Raw genomic sequence first — 24,486 nt, 5'->3', positions numbered from 1 at the left:
GGCTCCTGTACTACCACGTGCGCAATAAAATCCATCGGACCATACACAGGAGGAGGAAGGGAACACTTTTGTTTCTCTGTCCCAAGAACTAAAGGTACTAAATGTTAATACTTGGAAATCAGCAACTGCCAAGAACAAGTTCCCCACCCACCCATCCACCCTGAGCTTTGAAGTGTTTTCTTTCTAGCTTTACCTTGGCACACTGGCCAAATAAGTCACAAGTTTCCGAAGGTCTTCCTGTCTTATTCTGTCGTGATTGCTGCGGGCTGGGAAGGTCAAGACAGGACCACCTCGTTTATCACGGCCACCTGCGGAAAATAAAGGATTGTTAGAAAATCGGGCAGGAAGCACATGTCAAAAAAACTATGTGCGCTGAATTGATAAACACAAATTGCAGCACATTCAAGAGATCTTGCAGGCTTTGTGGCTTTCAGGCTTGCCTAATTAAGGAAGAAATGCTTGCAGTTGCTGGAGCTTCAAAAGGAGGAAATAGAAAAAAAAAAAATCCACATTTCTTCTGATTTTCACCTAATCCCATCAAATTTAATATAACTACCAATCCAAGCAGGCAATGCTAATGAAATCACACTGTGAGGATAGTTTTAAACTGGTCCACATCAAGAAAGTGAAAGTATTTTTCACTGTTATTCAGTGTGCTGCATTGTTCATTGCCTGATAGTTTACACTGTCCTGCCAGTTAGAAGTGATGTATTCCAGTAATGTGTAGGCAAGTAAGACATTCTAATCCAGGGATGTCAAACCGCTCCTACATTTATACAGTCCAAAAATTACAGGCAACTGCAAGGCTGATGTGGCCCCTGGTGAAAATGAGTTTGACACCCCTGTTCTAACCTATCTGGCAATTCAATTAAAATTGAAACTGTAATTTTGATTAGAAATTCATGCCTTCTACGCTTTCTTTTCTAGTGTTGTTGGCAATTAGAATGATTTTTGGTTTGTTGTTTTTTGGTGTGGTTTTTTTTTGTTTTGTTTTGTTTTTTTCTGTAGCTTTCCTGTCTTAAAACCCATTCCTTTTAAACTGCCAGTGTCTGACACTTAATGTTTTACAGCAAGCATCTAAAAGTTTAGCCATAAAGGAATGACTCTCTTCTGAATCATACAATCACAGTGGTGAATACAACCTATTCTACAAGCACCTTATTTTTTGCTGGGAATAAAGTTTAATAAGCTTGAAACTGAAATCTAGCGCCTTACACAATGTACAGTTCTTTCTTGATATAGTATAGCAGGATTTTTTTAGGAATTGTGTGTTAGATACATGTTTACATTGTTATCTAGGAGAAAAGTCACAGCAAACCTACAGTTCAAAAAGCTAGCACAGAACTCCAAGGACTTTGCAAATAAGCTGTAAAAATGCAGATGGGTTTGTGCTTTTCCATTGAAAATATAATCCTTTTAACAGAAATACTGCTTTTGAGAAAGGAAAATCACCTGCTTCTCTGAACTGAATTACCTGGCCAACAAGAAGAGTAAAGCAATACAAGGACATGCACATCTCTAGCACCCATCCACACTGCATTCTCTAGTACAGAGCACAGGACAACCCCAATCTGTGGGGCCATGACTTCTATAAGGCTCCTAAACACCTTTGTTGGGTAGGAAGAGTTCTAAGCGGCTCTGCTGTCAGAGAAGCACATGTGTGCTTGGAAAAATAGTAACCTGGATCACCACAGGCAAAGAATTGTTCTGGGCAGATTTTAGATCAGGAATCAAGGAGGTGCCTCATAGGGCAGGAGTTCCTGCAGGTGCACAAACTAGAAACCAAACTGATGAGATACACAGATGTACCACCAAGGCACAGGTTTTCCAGCTCTCCCTTTCTACGGAACAGAGAAGTCACTTGTAGATCCAGGTCCCACCTGACAACATACCCCCTTGTCCATTTTATCCTGAAATTGTCCGTTCAGTTGATGTCACAATAGGTACAAGCTCACCTTATAAAACAAAGTGTCTCCCTACATGACCAGGTCACATAGGAGCAGATAAAATAACAATGTTATTATTATATATACATTTTTTCAAAAAAGTATATCTTTTTTCCATGGATGCTATATATCTGAAGGGCTAAATTGTGCAACTCTCCATTGGACACAGGTCATATCTGATTTGTACAAATAGAGAAGCAAAGACATGCCATCTTCATTTTGAGCCTTCATGCATCCAGGAACACATATGGAGTACAAAACTGTCCTGTCTAAATCTCCACTCAAATCTCTGTGCCTGATGTTTGTCTTTGGCTTCACACCATGAAGGTCAGGAAGATCTGTGGGAATTTGGTCTTACCTTGGTTGATTCATGCACCTGCCAGCTGGCATGAGAACAGGAGTATAATATAACAAGGAGTCCATTTGCAAAGAAATAAGCTCAGTTTTATTTTGAGACCTATGTATATACATATGTGTAGTGGGTTGACACAAGCTGGACATCAGGTGCCCACCAAAGCCACTCTGTCTCTCCCCTCCTCAGCTAGACACAGGACAAAAAATATAATGAAAAGCTCGTGGGTCAAGATAAGGACAGGGGGAGATCACTCACCAGTTATTGTCACAGGCAAAAACAGACTCAACTTAGGAAAATTAGTTTAACTTATCACCAATAAAATCAGACCGGGATAACGAGAAACAAAAACTAAATCTTAAAACACCTTCTTCCTGGCTCAACTTCAATCACAATTTCTCTACCTTCTCCCTCACAGCAGCACAGGTAGACAGGGAGTGGGGTTTATAGTCAGTTCATCACACATTATCCCTGCTGTTCCTTCCTCCCCAGGGGTAGAACTCCTCACACTCTTCTGCTACTCCAGCATGGGGTCCCTCCCGTAGGAGGCAGTCCTCCACAAACATCTCCAATGTGATCCCTTCCCACAGACTGCAGTTCTTCATGAACTGCTCCAGTGTGGGTCCCTTCCATGGTTAAGTCCTTCAGGAACAGACTGTTCCAGTGTGATTCCCCAGTGGGGTCATAAGTCCTGCCAGCAAACCTTCTCCAGCGTGGGCTTCTTTCTCTACGGGGCCACAGGTCCTATCAGGATCCTTCTACAGCCCAGGCTTCCTACAGGATAACGGTCTCCTTTGGGCACATCTACCTGCTATGGTGTGGGGTGCTTCATGAGTTGCTGGTAGATACCTTCTCACCATTAACCTCTTGTTGCAGATGGGCTAAGCCTTGGCCAGCAGTGGGTCCATCTTGGAGCCAGCTAGCCTTGGTTCTCTGAGACATAGGGGAAGCTTCTAGTAGCTTCTCACAAAAGCCACACCTATAGCATCCCCACTACCAAAACCTTGCCATGCAAAGTCAATACAATATGCGTACAAAAAACCCACAACCCTCATTTTAATCACATTCTCCCTTTGTGGAGATTATTTCACACACTGTACCAGTGCCAAAACCATTATATCATACATGACGTGTCCAACAGAAAAGCAAGCCAGCCTATAGAACAGCAAACTAATGCAGCAACTAAAGCTGGAGGGAATTTTTTTTTTTCAACACAGGAAGCTTTTCAAGGTTTTGAAAAATTTCCTGTCATATCAAGATGTAACCAAGGCTTTCAAAAGTTTCCAGATATTCACTGAAGCAGAGGCCTGAAGTTGAATTGCATCCCAGAAGAACACGCTACTCAGTCAGGCTCCCTCTCCTCCATTCCCAACTATTTAAATATTTCTACAAAATGGAAAAGCACTAAGAGATGAGATCAGGAGACATCCAAGCCCACAGTTACAATCGTCTCCCAGGATATGAAACACCCACAACAGGACATGAGCTTCCCACAGCCCAGTAACCCTGTAATCACTCCAATGCTGCCCATTCACCTCAGCTCGGTAAATGAAAAGCTGTGTTTCTGGCCAGGGGCCCTTTTCCACCTACAGTTCCATCAAAGTGAGCTCTGCAAAGAAATATAAATTAAAAAACATTATCTAAATACTGGTAGACTGGAAAAGTTAAATCAGAAAATTCTTGACCCCTTTTACTAAAAGTAACACAAAGATTTTGGCTACAGAAAAGGAAACAGGGTCCAGAATATTCCTGTCCTGTCTTTGCTTTAGGATACAAATTGTCCCTTAACAGTTCATCTAAACTGTCCTCAAGGGAGCAGGATAAATAAGGCTCTAGCACAGAGTCAGAAGTTACCAGGACAGACTGGGGAAAATGGGTTAATTCTTTTTGGAGGAGGAAGGATACACAATGACCCAGTTGGAGGTTTCTAGATGATGGAAGGATGAATAAGTGTCTGGACCAATTCCTTCTAGTCCTATGGCACAGAAGAACAAGGAGACACGGGGCAAATACCAAGAAATGTGAGGTTTAGAAACAAATATTCACATTTGTGATAAAAGTACTGCTCCATGTTCTGAGAAGTAGGGTGAAATTATTATTACAAGTGCATCATACATACTAAAATCCTTTACTTGTTTCCAAATTATTCATTAGCAATCCCTAATTTTTATGAATACCTGCATAATTCACAATTTTATGAAGAGACTGTACAAAGAATTCTACTATTCTAAGAAACATCAGGTTTCTTCCAGAACAAAGCATAGTATGTTTAATTCACCATAGGACTTGCAGCATTCAGTAACTGCGCTTTACTCTTAAATACTAACAATATGTAGCTTTTCCATTGTGCTTTATAACTGAAAACTTCAGGGTTTTTTTAGGCAGACTAAATAAAATATTACCACCATCTAACTTTAGACACCCAACATGCCTATATTAGGGCACTCATCTCCTCTAATGGAGCCTCTAGGCAGGGAGTAACAACAACTAGAGGAGAAGAAAATCTTTTGGCATTGGCTGTACAGGGACTTTATACTTTTTTCCCCTCTTTATTATCTCTTTAATTTTTTATTGAGGGGAATACAGAGGTACAGAAAGTGGAAGAATTTCAGCCCAGATGCCACAGCAAGTCACTTGAAGAACCAGGACTAGAAACGAGGTTTTCTGACTCTTAGTCCACTGTGTTAGATCTCCATAGTGCTTAGGCTAAAATTCAGCAACTGAAAACATTATAGAAACTCTGTCTCTGCTTATAAGTAATTCACCCAAGGAGGATAGTATTGCCCGAAGTCAGCCATGATCTGAACATTAATTTTACATGTACAGTCTCTTCAGAGAACTACCAAGCATATTGTTTTGAAAGGAAATAAAAAAATCGAAGGGAGTAAAGAGTCTCAATTGCTCTAATCAATATGTCTCTTCTCCTGCCTCCCACTGGGTTTACAGACATGGAATGCAATAATCAAACATGTCATTAGGTTTGCTAATTACAGTTATTAAATGTTAAAACAAACAGATGAAAATTTCTAATTGTTTTTCAAGGTGGGTTTTCATGGGCTTTGCTCTGATTTAGAGAGGCGAACAGATGGTCTAGTTATTAGTGCTCTGGAAAAAGGAGTCAGAAAAACACATGTTCTTCAGGGCACAAAGTACACTGAGAACAACTATTTAGCCATATATGTCTTGCATTCTTCCTACAAAATCCTTTCTTGATGGCTTTGCCCATCAGTGGCTTGCTTACCAGTTCTTCCCATCTCCCTTTCTTCTAGTTTTTACAGAGACCATTCAGCTAAATTCAGCATTTCTTCCCAGAAGTGAGATTACATCATTTTTCCTCCACAAATCATACAGGGATATTGCAGTGATGGCACAAGGCATACTGCATTAAAAGAAAACATTAAAGAAACCTCAAAAAACCTGCATGGAAACAGGCAGCAGAGTCAGTGACCTTCTGATGACGACTTCTCTGGTCAAGCCTCCAATCAAGAGGAAAGGGACTCCAGACACAGGATCCCTGTCCTGGCCACTGCCTGAACTGACATCTTAATCCTCTCAGTGATGGGCCCAAATGTTTTTATCTATGGTGGCTGCAGCTGCCCAGAGTTAAGCCATTATGTTGGCCAACGCAGAGCATCATTAATGTGAATTCTGTGTAGGAGCCTGCCCAGTTTCAAGTCCCGAGGCACATCCAGCTCTGATAATACACAAAAACCTGAAATTCCAGCTCTGCGTAATCCTATTTAGAACAGGAAATTATCAGTGTCCTTTAACGCAGACTTCTTGTATATAGCAGATGATTTTATGAAACTCTGTTTTCAATCTGCATTTCTCCAGTTCTATCAGCCATTCCACCATGATACTTACCTGCTTGCATTTATCTATATTTAAGGGATTCAAGCCCTCTGCTTCCTTTCGCACTCTCTTTATAAGCATGAATTCATAAGGATTAGCCATAGAAACAAACAAACATGTAAAAGCTCCTGAGTACTTTGTCTAAGGTCCTGCAACACATCAGCAACAGGGACAGGAGTAGCACCCAGCATCTCTGGCTTCCGTTCAGATGTCTACTGCAGTTCAAATGAACATGCTGCTTCATCTGACCCCCGTAGATCACAAACTGATCAATCTTGATGTTGCAGACTCTGCTGAGACCATAAGTGAGTTTCCAGAAGAGCTGAAATACTCCTCAAAAGGTATTTCAGTCCAAAACGTCCTGGAAAATGAATGATAATGAAGAGAAGTAGGCGACAGAACAAGCTCAGCTGATGTCAGGCACTTCGGTAAACTGACAAACAATATGCTCTGGACTTCTAAATCTAATTGACAGACTTCCTTGGAAAGCAAAATATCAAGGAATTGGTATTCAGAGTCTTAAAATAATATTCCTTTCCCTGCCATAGCTGAACTCTATGAGAGTCTGTTTGCTACCAGACCTTCTGGGAACAGGCTTCTATACTAAAACTACTCTAGCTTCAAGAGGGACTAATTTTTTGTAAGGGCAATATATAGCATTATCTGTGTGACCACCCTCAAACTCAGTTGGTTCCAAAGCAGGTGATTCTAGTGCAACAGCGACAGAAATTAAAGCTCCCACAAGAAGCCCAACTGCAGCTAACGCAGCTGTAATGCAGTCACCATGGCCTGATCCTCCAGTATGTTGTCCTTTGCAGCATCCCATATACCAGAGTTAATTGTTTGAATCAAATCCTAATGGCCAACATTTGCAACATTACATTTAGGGTTAATGATTCCAAAAACAAGGCTGTATGTTCCCACCAGAAGATCCCTTGGCAGAGCAGATCAGAGACTGTAGGCAGAATCTTCAGCACAGCCACCGGAGAATCCCATTTCCCACCAGGTAGATTTGTTCTGCAATCACCCAGAGCCAATAAATGGATTTGAAGAGACCATATGCTGTGGCTTGTAATACACCATCACTGACTTATGCAAGCATTTTTGGGTACTTCTTTAATTTTAAATGTTGAATTGCCAACAAGCCACTGGGAAATGTGTCTCTTTTCCCATGGAGAAAGTTGTTGCCCCAACAAAGCAAAACTAAGGACAAGTGAGACTCATTAAAACAAAGGAAGAGCTTCTCTGTGTGGAAGGCAAAACTTTCAGAGAGAATATAGAGGTGCCCATTTGTGTCTCTGGAAGAAGCTGGTGAGCTGTGAAGTATCAAGGGAGCACCAGCACCCTCCTCTTCAACACTGGCCCTTACACCTACACAAATCTCACTGCCTTTTGCCCTACGTGCAAATTAGGTTTGTTGATCTCACCTCTTCTGTTGCAGAGGTATGGCAATAGTGGTATATATTTAAAAAAACAGTAGAGAAACTGAACAAAGTAAACCCCAAAGCAAGCTATTGAATTTACATAATTGATATTAGGTAGCCTTTTTCCTCTCTGGTTTTAAGAAGAATTTGGCCCAGAGCTGGAAAACACTGGCAGATTAAAATGTTTCTGAAATTGCACATTCCAGAAAAGTATTTCCATTTCAAATAGCTTATATTTTCCCATTTAAAAAAAAAAAAAAAAAGCTTAACCCCCCACCCCACCATTGCTAATACAGAGGGGGTTGTCCTGTGGTGAATTTCAGTTCTTCTTGTCAGTTACAATTGATTCGGAAAAAACATAAACCTATGAACCAAAGTGCTTTCACAGAAATAAGGAAGTTTTCAAGGATGATGAGTCTCATTAGTAGGACAGAAGAGCACACCTTACTGTAAAATGACCAAAATGGTTGGTTGTTGTAACATTAATTATCGCATATGCTACAATCACCTCCCTGTGTCCCTATATTGTTTTATAAGCTCCCAGTCTGAATTTCTGTAGGATGACTCTTGACTCCCTGTGTAAATGAAGATGAGACATTTGCTGAGATACATATAGAGATCACCATGTCTTTAAAGATTGGATCTTGGCAAGCTGTTGGGTGTCCGAGAGCCAGGACAGTATGTTCTGGCAGTGAGTAGATATTCTCCACAGACACTCTTTAATTCAGTCCATGGTTATGGTTAAAATTTATGGAAAGAAATAGGGAAACTGATTCTGCACACTATATTTACAACCTGTAAATGAAATCAGAAATTCCAGGAAACATTTTTATTTCTGCTCTAACCTTAGGGTCTTGATGAGGACACCTAAAAAGCACCTATAGGTAAAGGTTCTTCCCTAGCCTCAAAAATGACCTAAGAATCTTAAAAAGCAAAAGGAAAAAAAAGTACTCCCAGCAGACTCAGACCTCATCAAAAGACCTGGAAACTTTGCAATCTAAGCTTTCTCATTTTCTTCTTCAAAGCAAAATCTTCATAATGCAGCAACAAATTCTAGATGAAAGCATGATGCCCCCAAACCACTAGGAAAATTCAACATCCAAGAATTGCTATGTTTTTCTAATAGCATATTTCCTCTTTTTGGAATTTCCGTTGATTTCAAACTACGTCAGGGAATGGTATAAAGAGGAAGACATTTTTCTGTAACAAAATATAGAAGTGTTGATGTTTCATTTGAAATTTCCATTCCAGAGGAAGAAGAGAATGGAAACTTTAAATTTAAATAAAAACATTTTGTGCAAATATAAAATATTTACATCATTCAGAAATTAAATATTTTGGTTAGTTCTATTCCCAACCCAATACAAATCCCAGTGTCCACAAATCAGTGTTTGAGGCTCCCTGGAACCTGGATCCAAACTCTTCCAGTGCCTGGAGGGCCCTGGGATCTCATTTCAACCCTTCTTCTGAAGAGTGAAGTGCATTCATCACAGAGAAAGCAAAACATGCTCCTGCACATGTGACCCCAACGTGCCTATGGCTCAAAGTGACCTGTGGTGTCTTCAGACAAACTTTTGGGAAGGTCAGTGTATTCCCCTCTGAGCCTTCTCTTTGAGTCATCCTGCTGGCCTAAATTTAGTGAAACCTATTTGCAAAGCTGTCCTTCCATCTGATCTGTTTACACTGAAATTCATCCTCTCAAATCTCTCTGTTGTCCCTTCAGGCTCTCAGCCAGGCTCAGATGTCACTGTGACCCAGCTCCAGAGACACACAGGGTTGAGGACAGTGGGCTTTTTGAAGGATGGAGGTGGCCAAACCTTTACTGCACCCACTTCTCCCTGCCCTGCGCCTCTTGTTTCCCAAAGTCCATAGAAAAACCTCCCACTGCTGAACACACAAGCTCTGCTTGTCACAGCTGCAGCAGCTCACCGGCTTGTTAGCCCCTTCTGCTGTTGATTCTTCAGTGCTCAACCACCCTCTCAGAAACCTGGCCAGCCTCCTCCTTTGTGCTCCTGCCTGGGCAGATGAGCAGACGGTACCTGGGTGACAGGTGGAGCCCACACGCTGCGGCTCTTCTGAGTCCTGCAGGGAACGGGAATTGGTGGGGAGGATTCTGAGAAACTCTTCTGAGTAGGATGTGAGGAAGGGGCAAATGCTTTCAGCGAGACCCATGGCATTAGTCAATTAGTAAGCTTTTCATAGCCTAAGTGTATGAAAAGCTTCATGTGGGGGAAGGGAACACGGTAACACTCTTCCCTCCCTCTCCCGAGAACTTCATTCACTTCCTCCTGTATTTCACCAATCAATAGAAAGACTCCTATAAATATAATTAAGCAGATGAATGACATGCCAAGTTAAAACACTCTTCTAAAACAGCATCTGTGTTTCCTAGGAAAGACTATAAGCCCAGCTTCCAAAATATTGCACCACCTCTCACTGAAAAAGAACACCTAAAATAATCTACAACTTGATTTATTTCTTTTTCTCTGTGCTCAGCTCCTTCTCACAATACAAAAATCAGTCTCTGGCCTGTAGCTCACTCCCTAGTGGTTCCCAAAGCCATTTCACTGCTGGAAGCAACACAGTGAACCACCCAGGCAAAGCCAAGATTTTATAAGGGTTTAAGCAACAAGCAAGCGGCCAAAGGCTCCCCCTCGCCAATCCCTTGTTTAATCCACTTCATGAGGTCAGTGATGGAAGCGATCAGACAGCAATGGCCAAGACTTACTGACTTTTCAGGCCACTGTTCTGCTTATAAGTGCTGGAATGAGATTTTCAGGTGCTGTTTAGACACACACACATGAACTTTGCTTGGGTTCAGTCTAGTTCATACATGAGATCACTGGAAGAAATCAAGAACCAGTTCTAGGAAAAAATCCCAATGTTACCCACTCCTGAAGTCTCCCGCTGTGCAGGGATGTGGATGCAGAGTGCTGAGCCAGCTAAAGGGAAGCGTCAGGCAAAGAGCCCCAGACAGCATTTAGGCTGGATGAATCCGTGCCCAGCTAGTTAGCGCTGTATTTCAACTCTGAAATTAAGTGCACTTCTGAAAGCTCAAGTGCTCTTCTGAGATGCCACGGCTGTGCAGGCAGGTCCTGCTGTGCCTGCTCTGGAGCAGACAGCACCAGTGTCACTCCCTGCCCACTCTGACCTGCGTGGTCTGGGTGTGGAGCATCCACAGTGCTGAAACACAAAGGATGGTACAGCCACCATCTCAAGGAGCTTGTCTACTCTCTGCAGCTTCCTTTTTGAATCATGGACTAAAAGACAAGCTGGTGAGCCACAGCAGATGAGAAGAGAAATAAGCTTATGTAACTGAGGTGCTCAGCTGAGATTTTTTTTGTGTGTGCTGATAAAGTCTGCTAGTGTAAGGAGAACCCTTGACAACTTTACTGTACTGTTATCGTTAAAATTAACTGTGGTATAAAACTCTGTAGAAGACTCAATAAAACTCTCCTTTTCCTTGAGGAAGCCTGATTACAAATGCTATGTGTTCCCAGAGTCTGTGTTAACTACAGAATGACTTTTTTTTTTTTTCATCTTGAGAAGTCCAGCTATTTGATTTTTTTTCTGTTTTGGCAAACATTTTCTCTTCTGTGCTCAAAGCATACATTAGAAAGTTATTCCACTTTAATTAAAAAGAACCTAGGCATCAGCTGAAGTGCTCAAATACTTGTCTTAATCTGCTTCATTAAAACAACCCGGGGGAAGACTGAGCAGTACTTAAACTCTGGGCTGGGGGGTGATGATGGAGTTATTGCAGTAAGACACCATCAGCTCAGAGTATTTTATCTGCAAAGACCCCTGACAATTTTTGCCTCTTGTTGTTGCATTTGGAGACCAGGGACAGGAGGTGTAAATCCTAGGACAGCTATCTATCTAGCTGTGTCAGGAACAGGCATATTTTGAGGAGATAGAAGTCTCGAGGCTGGTGAGTCTATGAGGAGCAAGGTGTTGCTTGCCTGCAGCAGATCACAGTGCAAAAGCCCAGGGGATCATGATCATGTTGATGCTGCTCATTTAACGCCCCCCCACAAGGCAAGCCTGGCCCAGGACAGCATCTAATGAGCTGATGATTTGGTGCGAGACCCTCTAGCTCAGAGCTGAAGGCAGGCACCATCACTGGAAAGGGCTATATAAATGATCCAGAGAGGTTGTAGTTATTAAATATTCCATGAATTACCAAATGATCCTGCAGTTGTTTCCATGCGATGCAACTACAGGAGCCAAGAACTGAATTCTTCCCGAGGGTGTCTGTTTCAGCTTTGTGTCACAAACAAGTCTGCAGGTACACTGTGTTGTCATGACTATGTTTCCCTCTTCGGAGCAGGGAAAGACAACCACCATGTCAAACGTTTCAGGACATTCTGAATGAGACACCAGTGAGCGGTAAAGCAGTCGAGCGGCTGAGTTCTGCTGGGATAAGCTTGAGTTTTCACACGAGGCTTTTGGGATCTCACAAACTTCCCTCAAAGTCCTGGATTTTCAGAAAGTTTAGGGTTTATAGAGTCACTAATGGTTTGTGCAAGTCACTGCTGGATTTGTGATCCCTGGACAACTTAACTGTTGTTACAGGGGAATGACATCTCACACCAACCATTAGTCAAGGCAGAATATTTTCCTGCCTGGCCAGGCATCTCTATGGCTCAGCAGGGTAACAAGCCCCATTTCCATGGACCCCACTCCAGCATCCATGGGGCAAATCAGTGAGGAAGAGCCTGGGCACCTAATGGCCTCACTGCTGCTCTCCTCCCCTCTGCAGTCAGCATTACTGCAGAGACTAAGAAAACAAAAAGCAGAGATTGCAAACAAGGGGGCCAGCTGCTTTTGATGCAGGTTTTCTCATTGCAACAAGGAAGATCATGAAAAGCAGCTTGAATGGTTTGCAATCATCATAAATGCTGGCACTAGAAATACCCCATTTTTATGCTGCCAATTTGAGTGACTTCATGTAAGATTATGATCGCTTCAGACTTTCTCTTCCTCCTCTCCCTGACAAGTTGTAATTCACCTCAGAAACAATATAATCCAAGCCATTGTCTCTTCTTCATCCACCCCTAGGTCCTCAAAATTTGTCTCCAGAATGAAGGCTGTAAATCTTTGTACAGGATGGCAGGAGATCTTTCAGCATCTGAGTTATTATGTAAATGCAGCATCAATGGTGCTTTTAACTGCAAGTTGATTGGGATTGCAAATGAAACACCAGTGATTTACAGGTCTGAGTGCTTCCTACAAACAGGAATTAATGCTATTCACTGACCTTGAACCCCAAGCAGGATCCCTGAACCATTCTGAATGCTGAGATAGCACACATCTGGGCTGGAGCTGAGACGCTGCATTTCATCCTACTGTGCTGTCCATTTATTTACCTACCCTTTTCTCAGAATAAGAAGAAAATCACCATGGTCCAGTTTCCAACACTCTTGAGTATTACTTCCTAGTCCTGTTCCACATACAGCCCATTTTTTAGCAGAAGAGCTAATTTAATTGCTACAAAGTCCAAACATGAAACCGATCCCTTGTGACCCTGCAGCACCATAAGGATCAGGATATGGCAGGCAGTGCTCGTGCTGGGCTAGAAGGACCCAGGAAAGATGTGCTCACCTGATACAAAGGCCACTTTCTCCTTCAGAATAGGGAGGACATCAGCAGCTTTTAAGCCATCATTTCGAAAAGAACCTGCAAAACAGAGCAAAACAGGAAAGCCACATTAGAAAAGAGCATGTCCTTGCTCCCAGCTTCACGGACACTCCATGTTTCTCAAAATCAGACTGGAGAAAGTCTATAAATTACATAAAAGCACCAAGAGCCAGACCTTAATGGCTGATACTCAAACAGCATAAGCATCAATAGAGATGTGTTTATAAAAAGAAAATATAGAGAATCAACTCATCACTTTATTCTTCAGGAGTCTGAAAAGTTAAAAAATTTCCCATCAAGGAACCAGCTTTATTCCCACTGCTTTTTTCGCAGACCATAATACTGAGACTGAGAGATGCCCAGGTTGCACGCTGAGCCAGGAGCCCTCTCCCTTCACTTTCTGAACACAGTCCAGGCAAAACTGCAGGGAACAGTACAGCATATACACGTCCATTTGGCATCAGCCCTTGAGACAGATTTGCAAGGGGACTGGGTAAGGTTTTTCACCTTCCCTTCTTTCTGCTCTACACAGCACAGCTGGAGATGTAATAGCTCAAGGTGGGAACTCCACTTACACTTCTTACAAGCCAGCCAAAGTTTTCCCTGGGTAAGGAGTGGTTTGAAGCCATGGCACATCCTCATGTAATCCATGTTGTTTGATTATGAGTTAAATATACCTGCACAGGCCATTTGCTTTCCATGCAGTACAAAATTATTTCATCTCTTCTGAAAGTTCACCAAAGAAATTCCAGATTTTCACTCTTCTGGAAGCATTAGGCAAAAAAATTGCCAATGATTTCAGCCACCACCAACATCCCTCTGTTTTTCAAAAGACCAGTGGTGATGGATCAGCCCACAGCAAGCCAGACACTGTTATTCCATCAGCACTATTACAAAACAAAAGGTGGGTTTGAAGGACATCTTTGCAGTAGCTCTGAAAAATAACTCATCCATCAGTGGGTAGTGAATATCCATCATGACAAGTGATCCTCAATATGGCTTTAAATCTATTCCAGCTCACCAAAGAGTACAACATATTTGCAACTGTATTTTTACTTTCACAGGCAGGCAGCAATAACCATTCTTCTAAGATGGTACCGGGGCATGAGTGTCTTCTCACTAGGCAGCTTTACTGACTGGCTAGAAACAGGGCAACCTCACTCCAGCCATCACACCTTCCTTGCTGAACACCGCAGACAACACCTGACAACCTGTGTCTGAATGTGGAAATGGGGAGAAAAGCCCCTCATCACCTGTTTTGTCATCTATTTCTTATATTATGCAGCCTACAAAGGTACAGTGATTTGATCCGTGCAGACATACAGAACAGACAAGATGAGGACCATAACAGCCATTTTCGCCTCCAGCTGGACTTGAGTTTTATTATTGTTATTATGGGTGAGTTATGGTTAATGGCAAGTGCGGTAGCATTTGCCATTCACAGTCAGCTTGTGCAACAACACTGTCCTGTACATGCAGATATGTCCTTCACTAGTGACCTTTGCGCATTCTATGTTAAACATATGAGACTTTGCTATTAACTTATCCTCTTAAAAAGAATAACTTCCCAGATCCCAGGCTGTGGCTAGTTCTCACATCAAAGGCAGGAACTGTTCAGCCACAAGCAACATTTAGAATTTAAGCAGCTTTGTATATAAGCATCTCATCCACAAAGCAAATGAGAACCAACATGCTAGACACATCATGATGGCTTGAAGACACTGAGGCAGAGTACTGGGCCAAATTTCTCCAGCTGCAAGTTCAGCAGTGTCAGTGCAAGTTGAGTTTTGGCCAATATTTGTTAAATTTGTCAAGGAAACAGCAACATCTATTCTCAGGCACTTAACTGTGAAGTAGACGTTATACAACTGAAGTCTTGGTGAACGTTACCAAAAAATGTCAGTGGGTATGGTATTTGTACAGGAAAAACACACAATAAGGACTTCCTAGCAAAAGACCACCATAATGAGGCCTGAAGGGCAATTTCAAACACTCTCCTTCCAAGGAAGGACTGCATCTCACAGAGACCAGGAGAAAAATGTATGACTTCTAAAGATGGTCATGTCCTGAGCTGCAGCAGGGCAGGCTGCAGGCAAGGGGTTCACTGCTCATGGCTCCAATGTCCTGTCTGTGCACAGGAAAGGCAAGAAAAGACATGAATAGGGGCAGTGCTGCCAGCAGCATTTTTCACATTTCTCAGTATTCCTCAGAACAGGTCAGTCACCCTCCAAAATGATGAAGGAACAGGAAAACTTTGAGCCCATCCTACAGCCAGGGAAACAATGAAAACTCCCATGAGCTGCAAAACTTTCCTTAGGATGAGGGAGGAAACTCCTGTAGATCAGTGCCTGAAGCCTTGCCCCTACTCTGGGTGATGTACATGCTCACCCAGGTGGCAGCTCATGACCCACAGATGAGGCCGTGGCCACTGGTTTCAGAGGTCACTCCAGCTCCTGACAAAATCCTCACTTTAGCAGCTACATCTCAGAGCAGGCTGCCAGGTTTTCCAGTAACAACTGGGGGAAGGGATGCATAAATGGCAAAACCAACGGCTGTAATAATGGCTCCAAAAGGAACAGCAAATCTGTCTCCAGGAGGGCCCAGAGCAGCAATGTTGCATTCCCCAGTTCATGAGTTATTATAAGCATACCCTAATAATGCTCATTTTCATCCTATCCCCCAGCTGTTTCTAATACACTTGTTTTGTTTGTTTGCTTGCTGGATCCAAAGCAGTGTCTGTATAGAATGGTCTAATTTTTGCCACAGAGTCCTGGTTATACAGTCTTTTAGCCAGTTCATTTCTAAATGATGACGAAGGCTGTATTTTGTATCCTGCCCTATACCCCTCTCCTATCCCTGTAAGACCCAAGCCCTTCTGCAGCAAAAGGACAAAGAAGGGCAGACAGATGAAGGAAGGCTGAACACTGAGCCATCCTGCCTATTGTTCATGCATGGGTTTGCTGCTTCACCACCATCATAAGCACAGAACTACATGACAGTGCCCCTCTTGCCTTTCTACCTGCAAGCCTCACCATGGTCTGTGAAGAAGCTTAAGCATTGCAGTTGCCTCTTTATCAAAAGAGAGGTGCAGAGAGGACAGTGCCATGTCCCAGTCACCCTGCAGCCCCTCACATCTTCATCACATCCTGGCTGGGTGTGCTATCCAGTGATATGTGACCATCCACAAACTTATAATACTCCAATTACACAAGAAGAAAACACACCATGCCTGAAGGAGCCATTGACAGAATAATGTGAACCTGGAAGCATTGAAATATTAAAATCAGCATGACTGATCCATGTTTCACACATGCCTCACACATGCACAGCCCTTCTCTTAGCAGGAATTCCCTGCGTGGCAGAAGCAGCTCAGTTTTAGGTGAGATGCTGTAATGAGAAGCCAGCTGGGTGAGACTGGAAGCTTAAGGTACGCTTCCACATTAAATGCAGCAAACCTGAAACTGATAAAATTCCATTTTTCCTGCACAAATGCCTCAGTTGGCCTGGTGAACCCGCTGCCGCAGGACACAGAGGTCAGCAGCTCAAGAGTCTTCCTAAATGGGTTAGGGATCTGCAAACAACAAACATCTCAAAGGAACTGTAAAGATTAATAAAATAAGCAATAGCTTTGGAAAGAATATAAGCTTAGAGACTTTATAGTGAAAGCCAAACTCTGATTCTTGCAGTGAAATATAAATTACCTCTGGAGAGAGGCCTGTGGGTTTTAGGATTTCTTTCTGTATGCAGAGTGCAGGGTCTCTGTTGGAGGCACCATCTTGGGCTAGATGGACACATGGTCTGCTCCAGAGTGGCTTTTCCTAGAAAAGCTTCAGTTCTAATCTAAAAAAATGCAGCTATTGGCTTCAAATAAAGATCAGCTGCTGGAAATATGGAAATACTTTCTATACTTAAAAAAAAGTATGCGTAGGCAAGAAGGCGGCCTCCTGTCAGAGCACTGCATGGGGCTTAATCACTTGGCTCCTGATGCCTTCGACAGGAGTTGTTCATCCCAAGTCCCATGCAATGTTTCAGGAAAGGCAGCCCACATTCTCATAATTCTCAGAACAGATTTGACTATTTAAAAACTTTGGCATGAAGTTTCTTTAACCAAACAAAACTGAACTCCTTGGGCTAAACCCAACCCTCGAGGAACTCTACTGGAGTCCAGGGTGCAACAGTAGAATTAATCTGGTCCATATTGTTTCTTTCTTCTTCCTTCAGTAAAGGCCTCTCCTATATTTCTTGTCCCCATCTACCCTGGTTTTTGGAGCAGTTATCTCTTAGGTTTATCATAGTCTATTTGCCTTCCTATGTCTTTTTTTTTTTCCCCTCAAAGCCTCAGTGGATTTTATTTTTGTTTGCAGTATAGTAACATCTTGGCTTTCTACAACATACAAACAGAAGGGACATCTGATGTGAGCAGAGGGAAGAAGAACAAATGAGGCTTTATTATTCCCATTGTAGCATTTGCAAACTGAGACACGGAGAGATTGAGTTGTCCAGTGTCAGAAAGTTTGTGCAGAGCTGAACCTTCATTTCCCCGATGCTTCCCTCATACAACCATCCCTTTGTTTTCTAGAAGAATATAATCCTCCTTTTTCTTCTCTTTACACTTCTTGCTTCCTCCTCCTGCCCTTCTCTCTCCATTATTCCTTCTTTCTGCATTTCTGCCTCAAATATTTACATTTTGAGTGTGCTAAACCCTCTTTAACCCCTTCCTTCCTTTCTTGCACATTATTGTCTGTCCCCCTCAGGGCCGTGAGCATTCCTAGTTTGATTTCTCTGATTTTCTATGAGCCATGGAGAGGGGCTTAGCTGAGGGCTGCTGAGGGCTTTGCCGCTGGGATTTTGCTGGCTGAGGCTCATTGGTTCAGAGGCAGAGAGGCCACAGCATGGCCCGAGCATTTGGTTGAATAGAAGCAACATGTGCTCTGGACTAGTATTTTAGCACCATCTGGCAGAGATAAATGGGGCTGGACATTCTGCATCTGCCGATCACTCCTCTACAGACAGCAGACACCTTCACTGATGCAAAGAAAGAGCATTTTAGTGCCCTGAGACTCCCAGGAGCCTGCGACGCTCTCCTGCTGCCCTTCCTCACCGCAGGCAGCAGGACAGGTTTTGACAGGAACGATGGATGAACATAAGGACAGAGGGATTGAATCTGAAGGCAGCACCACCCAGAAGAAATACAAAATTCGCCTGTAAATATCATTATCAGTTGTTACTGAAGATTAACCCAGAGTGATACACTTCACTAACAAAGGTTATTATTCTCCTTAGTAACCAGTAAAAAGCAATACTAGCCTCAGAGGAAGCATTTACAGTCCTGTGACTGCAGGTGAGAGCATGGCAGGGACAGGGGAAAAGGCAGGTTGGACTAACACCATAGCCCCAGGGCAAGGATGGCAGCTGTCTGGCTCCACCCCAGGTTCACTTTCTCAAGCAAGAACTTCTGACCTGGTGCCCCGGACACATCCACTCTTCCTAAAGGAACAAGCGCAGCAAACAGACCGTCTGCGTTCAGCACACCTTGAGCAGTAAGTGTGGCCATGGGACGCAGCGCTCATCTGGGGACATCAGCAAAAGCTAGCACAGACACTGCAAATATTTTCTGTTGAAACACAGCTGGTATTGGCTGTGTTTCTTACCCTCTGTAGAGCAGGGGCTAGGGCATTGCTCTTCAGTGGAAATGTAAATAATTCCTGAGAGCTTTGTAGGCTTGTGATGGTTTTTCCGTGCTATAACCAAAGACCCACACATCATTTAAGCTTGTGGTGGAAGTCTACTAATTTCTGCATGTGTAAGTGTATATAAACACAGAACTATAGACATAAATGTATGCAAAGTCCCTAACAGGTATCTGATGGATGATCCAACCATGAATCTTCTACAAATCTGATCTCTGATACTCCCACTAGTCATATACAGAGTAAAGGTTTTTATGCCAACAGATCTAGTGTGCAGACTGACACACAGACCCACACTATGGCCTCAAAATTTGCAAGAATCACCGACACCAAATAGATCGTTTGCACAGAAGACAAATCCCTTGCAATGCATGCCAAGCATTTAGTACAGCAGAGACGAAAGTTATACTCATTACATTGCTGCATTTATTCTAAAATTAAAAGATTAATTTGGGTTTTATATGTAATACTTGGGCTCACTCCAAGACTAATATTATTTTCTCTGTGTTTCCTTATTCTATCCTTCCTTTTATTACTCATATACCACTACTGCTGGCTGGAGCATCCTTTTGAATACACCTATTGGGTGGCAACCCTACAGGCTCCCTCTGCTCCCAGGTTTCACCAGTGCTTGTCAGAGGTCCCACAGCTTTTCTGTCCCCTCTACAGTGACAGGTCAGTCCCTCTGATTTCCCACTGCTTGAATCTCCAACGATGAGAGAGCCCCTGCCAGCTCATCATCCTTTCCTCCCCTGCCTGTGACACGGAGAAAGGCAGGGCTGGGCTTTGGGGGAGCTTGCTAATTGCTGAGATTGTTATTCCTTCCACGAGGTACTTGGCAGCATCCAGCCTCCCAGCACAGCCTTTGAATGTCCACACATTTAAACTGTAGCCTCAGTTTGAAAGCACGCCAAAGAACAGGCAAGGCTTCAAGAGAGATACAGCCGCTTGCAGCCAGCATGCAAATTCATTAGCCTCTGTGCACACGTGGTGTCTAATAAGCTGTGTTCAGCATCTGAAGCCCAAAACATTGCACCCTGTGCATCCTACCTAAGCCAACAGCCAGGCTTTGCCTTTTCATACATTTCACAAAACCATTCAAAGCACCAGGATAATGAATTAATGCACAACCTACAGCAAAGCCTCTGCTTCATCTCCATCCATGAGGGATTTTCATTTTAAACATACACTAATAGAGATGCTAAGAGAATGCAATGACTGTGAGTCAATCTTTTACACATTTCCTTTTTATTTTCATCAGGACTTTGGAATCAGGCTGAGATCTTTCAGTTCCTACCCTTAGAAAAATAATTAGATGTTATAGGTAGCCCTGTGGATAGCACATCTGACTGCTAGTCAAAAGACTTGGCTCTATTTGTGGTTCTGCTCCTAAACTGCTTTGTGATCCTGAACAAGTTGTTTCAACGGTCTTAGATTTTGCTTTTCATCTCTACAGAACAGAAATAATGACTGCTCACATTAGTAAAGCACAGTCAAGTCCATAGACCTCAAAAGCACCTTACAAACACGAACTCATTTTGTCTCAAAAAACCTTTCTGAGGCAGGGAACTGTTGCAGCGTACTTTTAAATACAGGCAAAAATGAGGCTCTGACAGCACGAAAGACCTGCTCTGGTGATCATAGAAAGGACTTTTGGGACAGAAAAGGGAGATGTTAAGAGAATTGGAAAAATTGGGTCAACTGACACAAAATCCTGTGTTTAAAGTGTGCAAGGGATGGATGTGCTGTCCCAAAGATAAACAAGCATATTCAGCACCTTTAGCTTTTAGTCATTCAGTATCTTGCTGTAGATTGTACTACACATCAGTGACCACCCAGATGCAAGAGTCTTTTATGGCGCTAATAAAGAGCTATGGGCCATTTGTAATCCGAAGTCACATTTTAAGCATGCCCATAGTTTCTACACAAGCCTAGTGTGCATGAATATTTTCTTTTCATTTCACTCCCTTCTCAATTACAGTTGGATTCCTTATGGAAACATTCCTCAGAATTTTATAATCCTATAAAAAGTTTAGAACTACTGATAGATTTCTGTAGGAAAGATGCAAGTCCTCTGTGCAGTTGGAGATGTTGGGTACCCAGTGTCTCATCCTCTATGAAATTCTGTAGGTTAGCATCATTTCCCCTAACTGGTATTGGTTTAGTTGACAGGCTTTGTCCAAAAAGCTGCAGCAGGGCATCTGCCACCACCTGTCATATATCAGAGCTGTGCTTAGGGCTTCCCATCCGTCTCTCAGAAAGCCTACCTCTCAGATCCTGGAGGTCCCCAGCCGCCAGTAACTTCTCCAGGACAAAAAAATAAAATAAAATATCTAATTATGTACAACATTCAGGAGGCACTTTGCTAAAACGCCAGCCTTACAAAGGAACCATATGCCAGTGCCTCAAGTGTGCTTTGCAAACATCTGCCTCTCAGGGGGATTTCACGCCAGACAGTAAGAAAGCAACTTTAATTAGAGGCCAATTGAGATCCTTGTTCCAAGGCCTGTGGCTTCCCTAAAAAAAAAAAAAATAAAAATAAAAAAATCCCAAACCAGCAAAGTAATTGCATTTACTCCCATGTACATTTTATCTTTTGCTGCAGACTTCTCTTCAGTTTTTCTGACAGGGTTCAAACGTGCCTCATCCAAACAGACACACAGGCTGACAAGGTTCCCATTGCCTTCAGAAAGACCCCTTCCTAGGAAGAAGGTTGTGTCTGGTGTGAGTGTCAGAGTGAGGTTTAAATGAGTCATTTCTGATTGTGGTTCATCCAACATTCACAAACTAACACTACACAATTAATCGGACTTATATTTCCCTCTGTCTCATCTCACCTCAAATCCCACCTGATCAGGTACATTTCTTCCTCCGCTCCTTCTCTTTGTTCCCTCTTTCTTTCTGCTAGGGCTTATGATTTCATCTTGTAGCTATTGTGTCATCCTGTAAAGATGACTTAAAGAACAAACAAACAAAAACCCAACAAAACAAAACAAAATAACCCACAACCTGCAGCTCAAAGGCAAGTTTTCCTTTCCTGTGCATGAATTTCCTGGTTAGGGATAAAGCAAGATCCAAGTCCTGAGATCTTGAAAGGGGGCAGGCAAGTAGAGATGTGGGTACGTGGGAGAGCAGCCAAAGCCCTGGCAGGATCGCAGGGGCTGTCCCCACCCCCGAGTGGGACACAGCTCATCCAGACTAGGTGGTCACAGGTCTCTGCATGATGCACGTCCAGACAAAAACAGCAAAACCAGCAGGAAAGGCAGAAGAAAGCATGCCAGCTTGCGTCAGGTGCAGCACATCCCCGCAGGGCACAGGGAAGGCTCTCTGTACCCTCACCTGGGGAACAGGACCTCCCTTCACACTCCACTCTTCTGGCCTTATTTTAGTTTCCCAGTGTCTACCCCTCTGCAAATCAGTTTAAAAACAACTCAGCCCATCAACAGGGACTGCCTATAACCCATCTGCAGCTGAGTTCAGATTGCCCAGGCCTCCCTAACGAAGCACCGAACTGTAAAGTCGCAGCAGCTCCTCCGAGGGTCTCACAAGGAAACACTCCGGGTGTAACAGCGATCAGTTTAACTTACCCAACAATATCTTAAATCTAAATAAAACTGGGGCAAACATTTTACATACATCAGCAGGAGGGGAAGGCAAGACACTTACAGGACTAAATAATTTATCTGCCTCTCTTACGGATGCTGACATTTTTGACATACATTAAACATTAATGAAAATCATTTTATGGATGGCTGAGTCATGTCAGTCAAAGCATAATCTCCTGCCTCTCCACCTGCCCCTTTCACCCTCATCTGGCTCCTATCTCGGAGTGCAGCCACTTGTAACTCTGACCCCAAAAGAGGCTGGGCTCCCCCAGATGCCAAAGAGCAGAGCAAAAGCACTGAGGGGGCTGAACAGACCCCAGCAAACATATGGGCAAGAACTGAGCCCACCGAGTCCTAACCCCGCTGCTGTTAAATTCACAAACCTGCTGTTTTGTTAATTAGCTAACACGAGATGCTCTGAATCATTTTGGAAAGAAAATTACCTCCCTGATTTCTAAAAGCTTCCTAGCCACATTTTTTTTTAAACTTACTATTTTTTCCTTTTCTCAATGTATAAATGCCAATTAAATTACTGCCTGTCTCTGTTTAATGTTAGCCTACTCATACTTTAAGCCCCTCCCTAATGCCAGTACAGCCCCTTATGCACAAATCTCTTTAGCATGCTAGTATAAATGTTTATAGCCCTAAGACTTACTGCTGTAAGAAGCTTGGCATTTTTTGTGGTAAAAACCTACAATGTTATTATAACGTTGAATAGAAAACGATCACCAGTGGGTTGAAAACGCAGCTTTCTTTTAGTTTGTTCCAGCTAAAGACACATATAAAGAGATAACTGGGATTAAAGCTTTTCTAGCTGTCTAGATCCCTTCCTGGGCAAGCAGTCCTTAAATTTACCGAAATGGTACTCACCAGGAGGTAGAGTTACACAAAGCCATTGGGCAGCCTTCAGAGATAGAGGATACACATTTAATTTCATCTCACATATCCCATTAGACTTGGAGACTGGACGCCAGAGTTACCAGAAATATGTCCTTCAGCCCAAACATACTTTTCTGTATGGAAGGAGTGAAAATATATCTAACAAGATTATCACCTAAACTCAGTAAATTGGCTTCTTTTCACTAAGGGAGATCTCAGAGCTGCACAAATAACTGGCTGCAGGTTAATGAGATCTGACCGATCTCCAGAGGGTACAAGCTGCTGCTCTATAGATCCCTGACAGCTGGAGTCAAATGACCATCTAACTCATCCCTAAAACACAGGGAAATAGTTGGGGCCCCTCTTTTCAGCCCACTGCCAGCTTGCAAATGCAACAGCCACAGACCTGACATCACAGACCTGACATTGTCTCCTTTTTTTTTTTTTTTTGACCAGAGGTGACAGAAGTGCAATATATTGACAACGATTTTCTAATTTCTTCTGAAGGGATTTTATTAGTTGGTGATTTCCCCGATCTCAGTTCAACTGAACAGCATGCTCTGGAAAAAACAACAATTCCAGGCAGGAGAAAACTGTCACATGCAAAGTGTCAGTCCACAGAGTTCATTAGAAAGGTCTCCTAAAGATAGTGAAACTGTACATTGATCACAGACACCTATTGCAGCCTGAGGTTTCTTACCAGGATCTTGCTACGGGCAGCTGTTGAGCCTTGAGTGTAATACTGAGGAGTGGACTGCAATCTAAAGCCAGCTAAGTCAAAAAAAGGACATTTATTACCTTCAGTAAATTAGAGGTGAGGAGAAAACACAGCTACTCCTTTCTCCCACATCTCCTACTACAGGTGATATTTCAGACCAGTTTTAATAACCCATTTTTATACTTTTCCCCAGCCAGGAATACTTCCTGCATACACATCTCATTCAAGGCATCCCGGCTCTCCAACACAAACATGCATCCACATGCACCTTCTCACATTTTGGCTCCAGATTTGTTGATAAAAGGTCAGACCTTGTCCATATTTCCAGCCTTCAACTTGGCCTGGGGTTACCATGACCTTTTCCTGCAAACTCCAGCTCT

At 42.9% G+C, this 24,486-nt stretch overlaps 1 protein-coding gene across 4 annotated transcripts in view; it reads right to left on the bottom strand.

Moving 5' to 3' along the window:
- KALRN (kalirin RhoGEF kinase) overlaps positions 1–24,486 on the bottom strand; it is a gene marked incomplete at both ends in the record, with an annotated part of 504,008 nt that overhangs the window by 329,690 nt on the left and 149,832 nt on the right. For all 4 annotated transcript variants that reach the window (XM_080346391.1, XM_080346393.1, XM_080346392.1 and 1 more), the window contains 2 exons: positions 194–308; positions 13,179–13,253. In XM_080346391.1, coding sequence (XP_080202517.1) covers positions 194–308; positions 13,179–13,253 — 190 coding nt within the window. The remainder of the gene's footprint in view (positions 1–193; positions 309–13,178; positions 13,254–24,486) is intronic.

Source organism: Nesoenas mayeri (genome assembly GCF_963082525.1).
Source record: "Nesoenas mayeri genome assembly, chromosome: 6".
Lineage (NCBI taxonomy): Eukaryota > Metazoa > Chordata > Aves > Columbiformes > Columbidae > Nesoenas > Nesoenas mayeri.
Note: the sequence above shows the minus strand (reverse complement) of the source record. Positions and strands in the feature narration are given on the sequence as shown.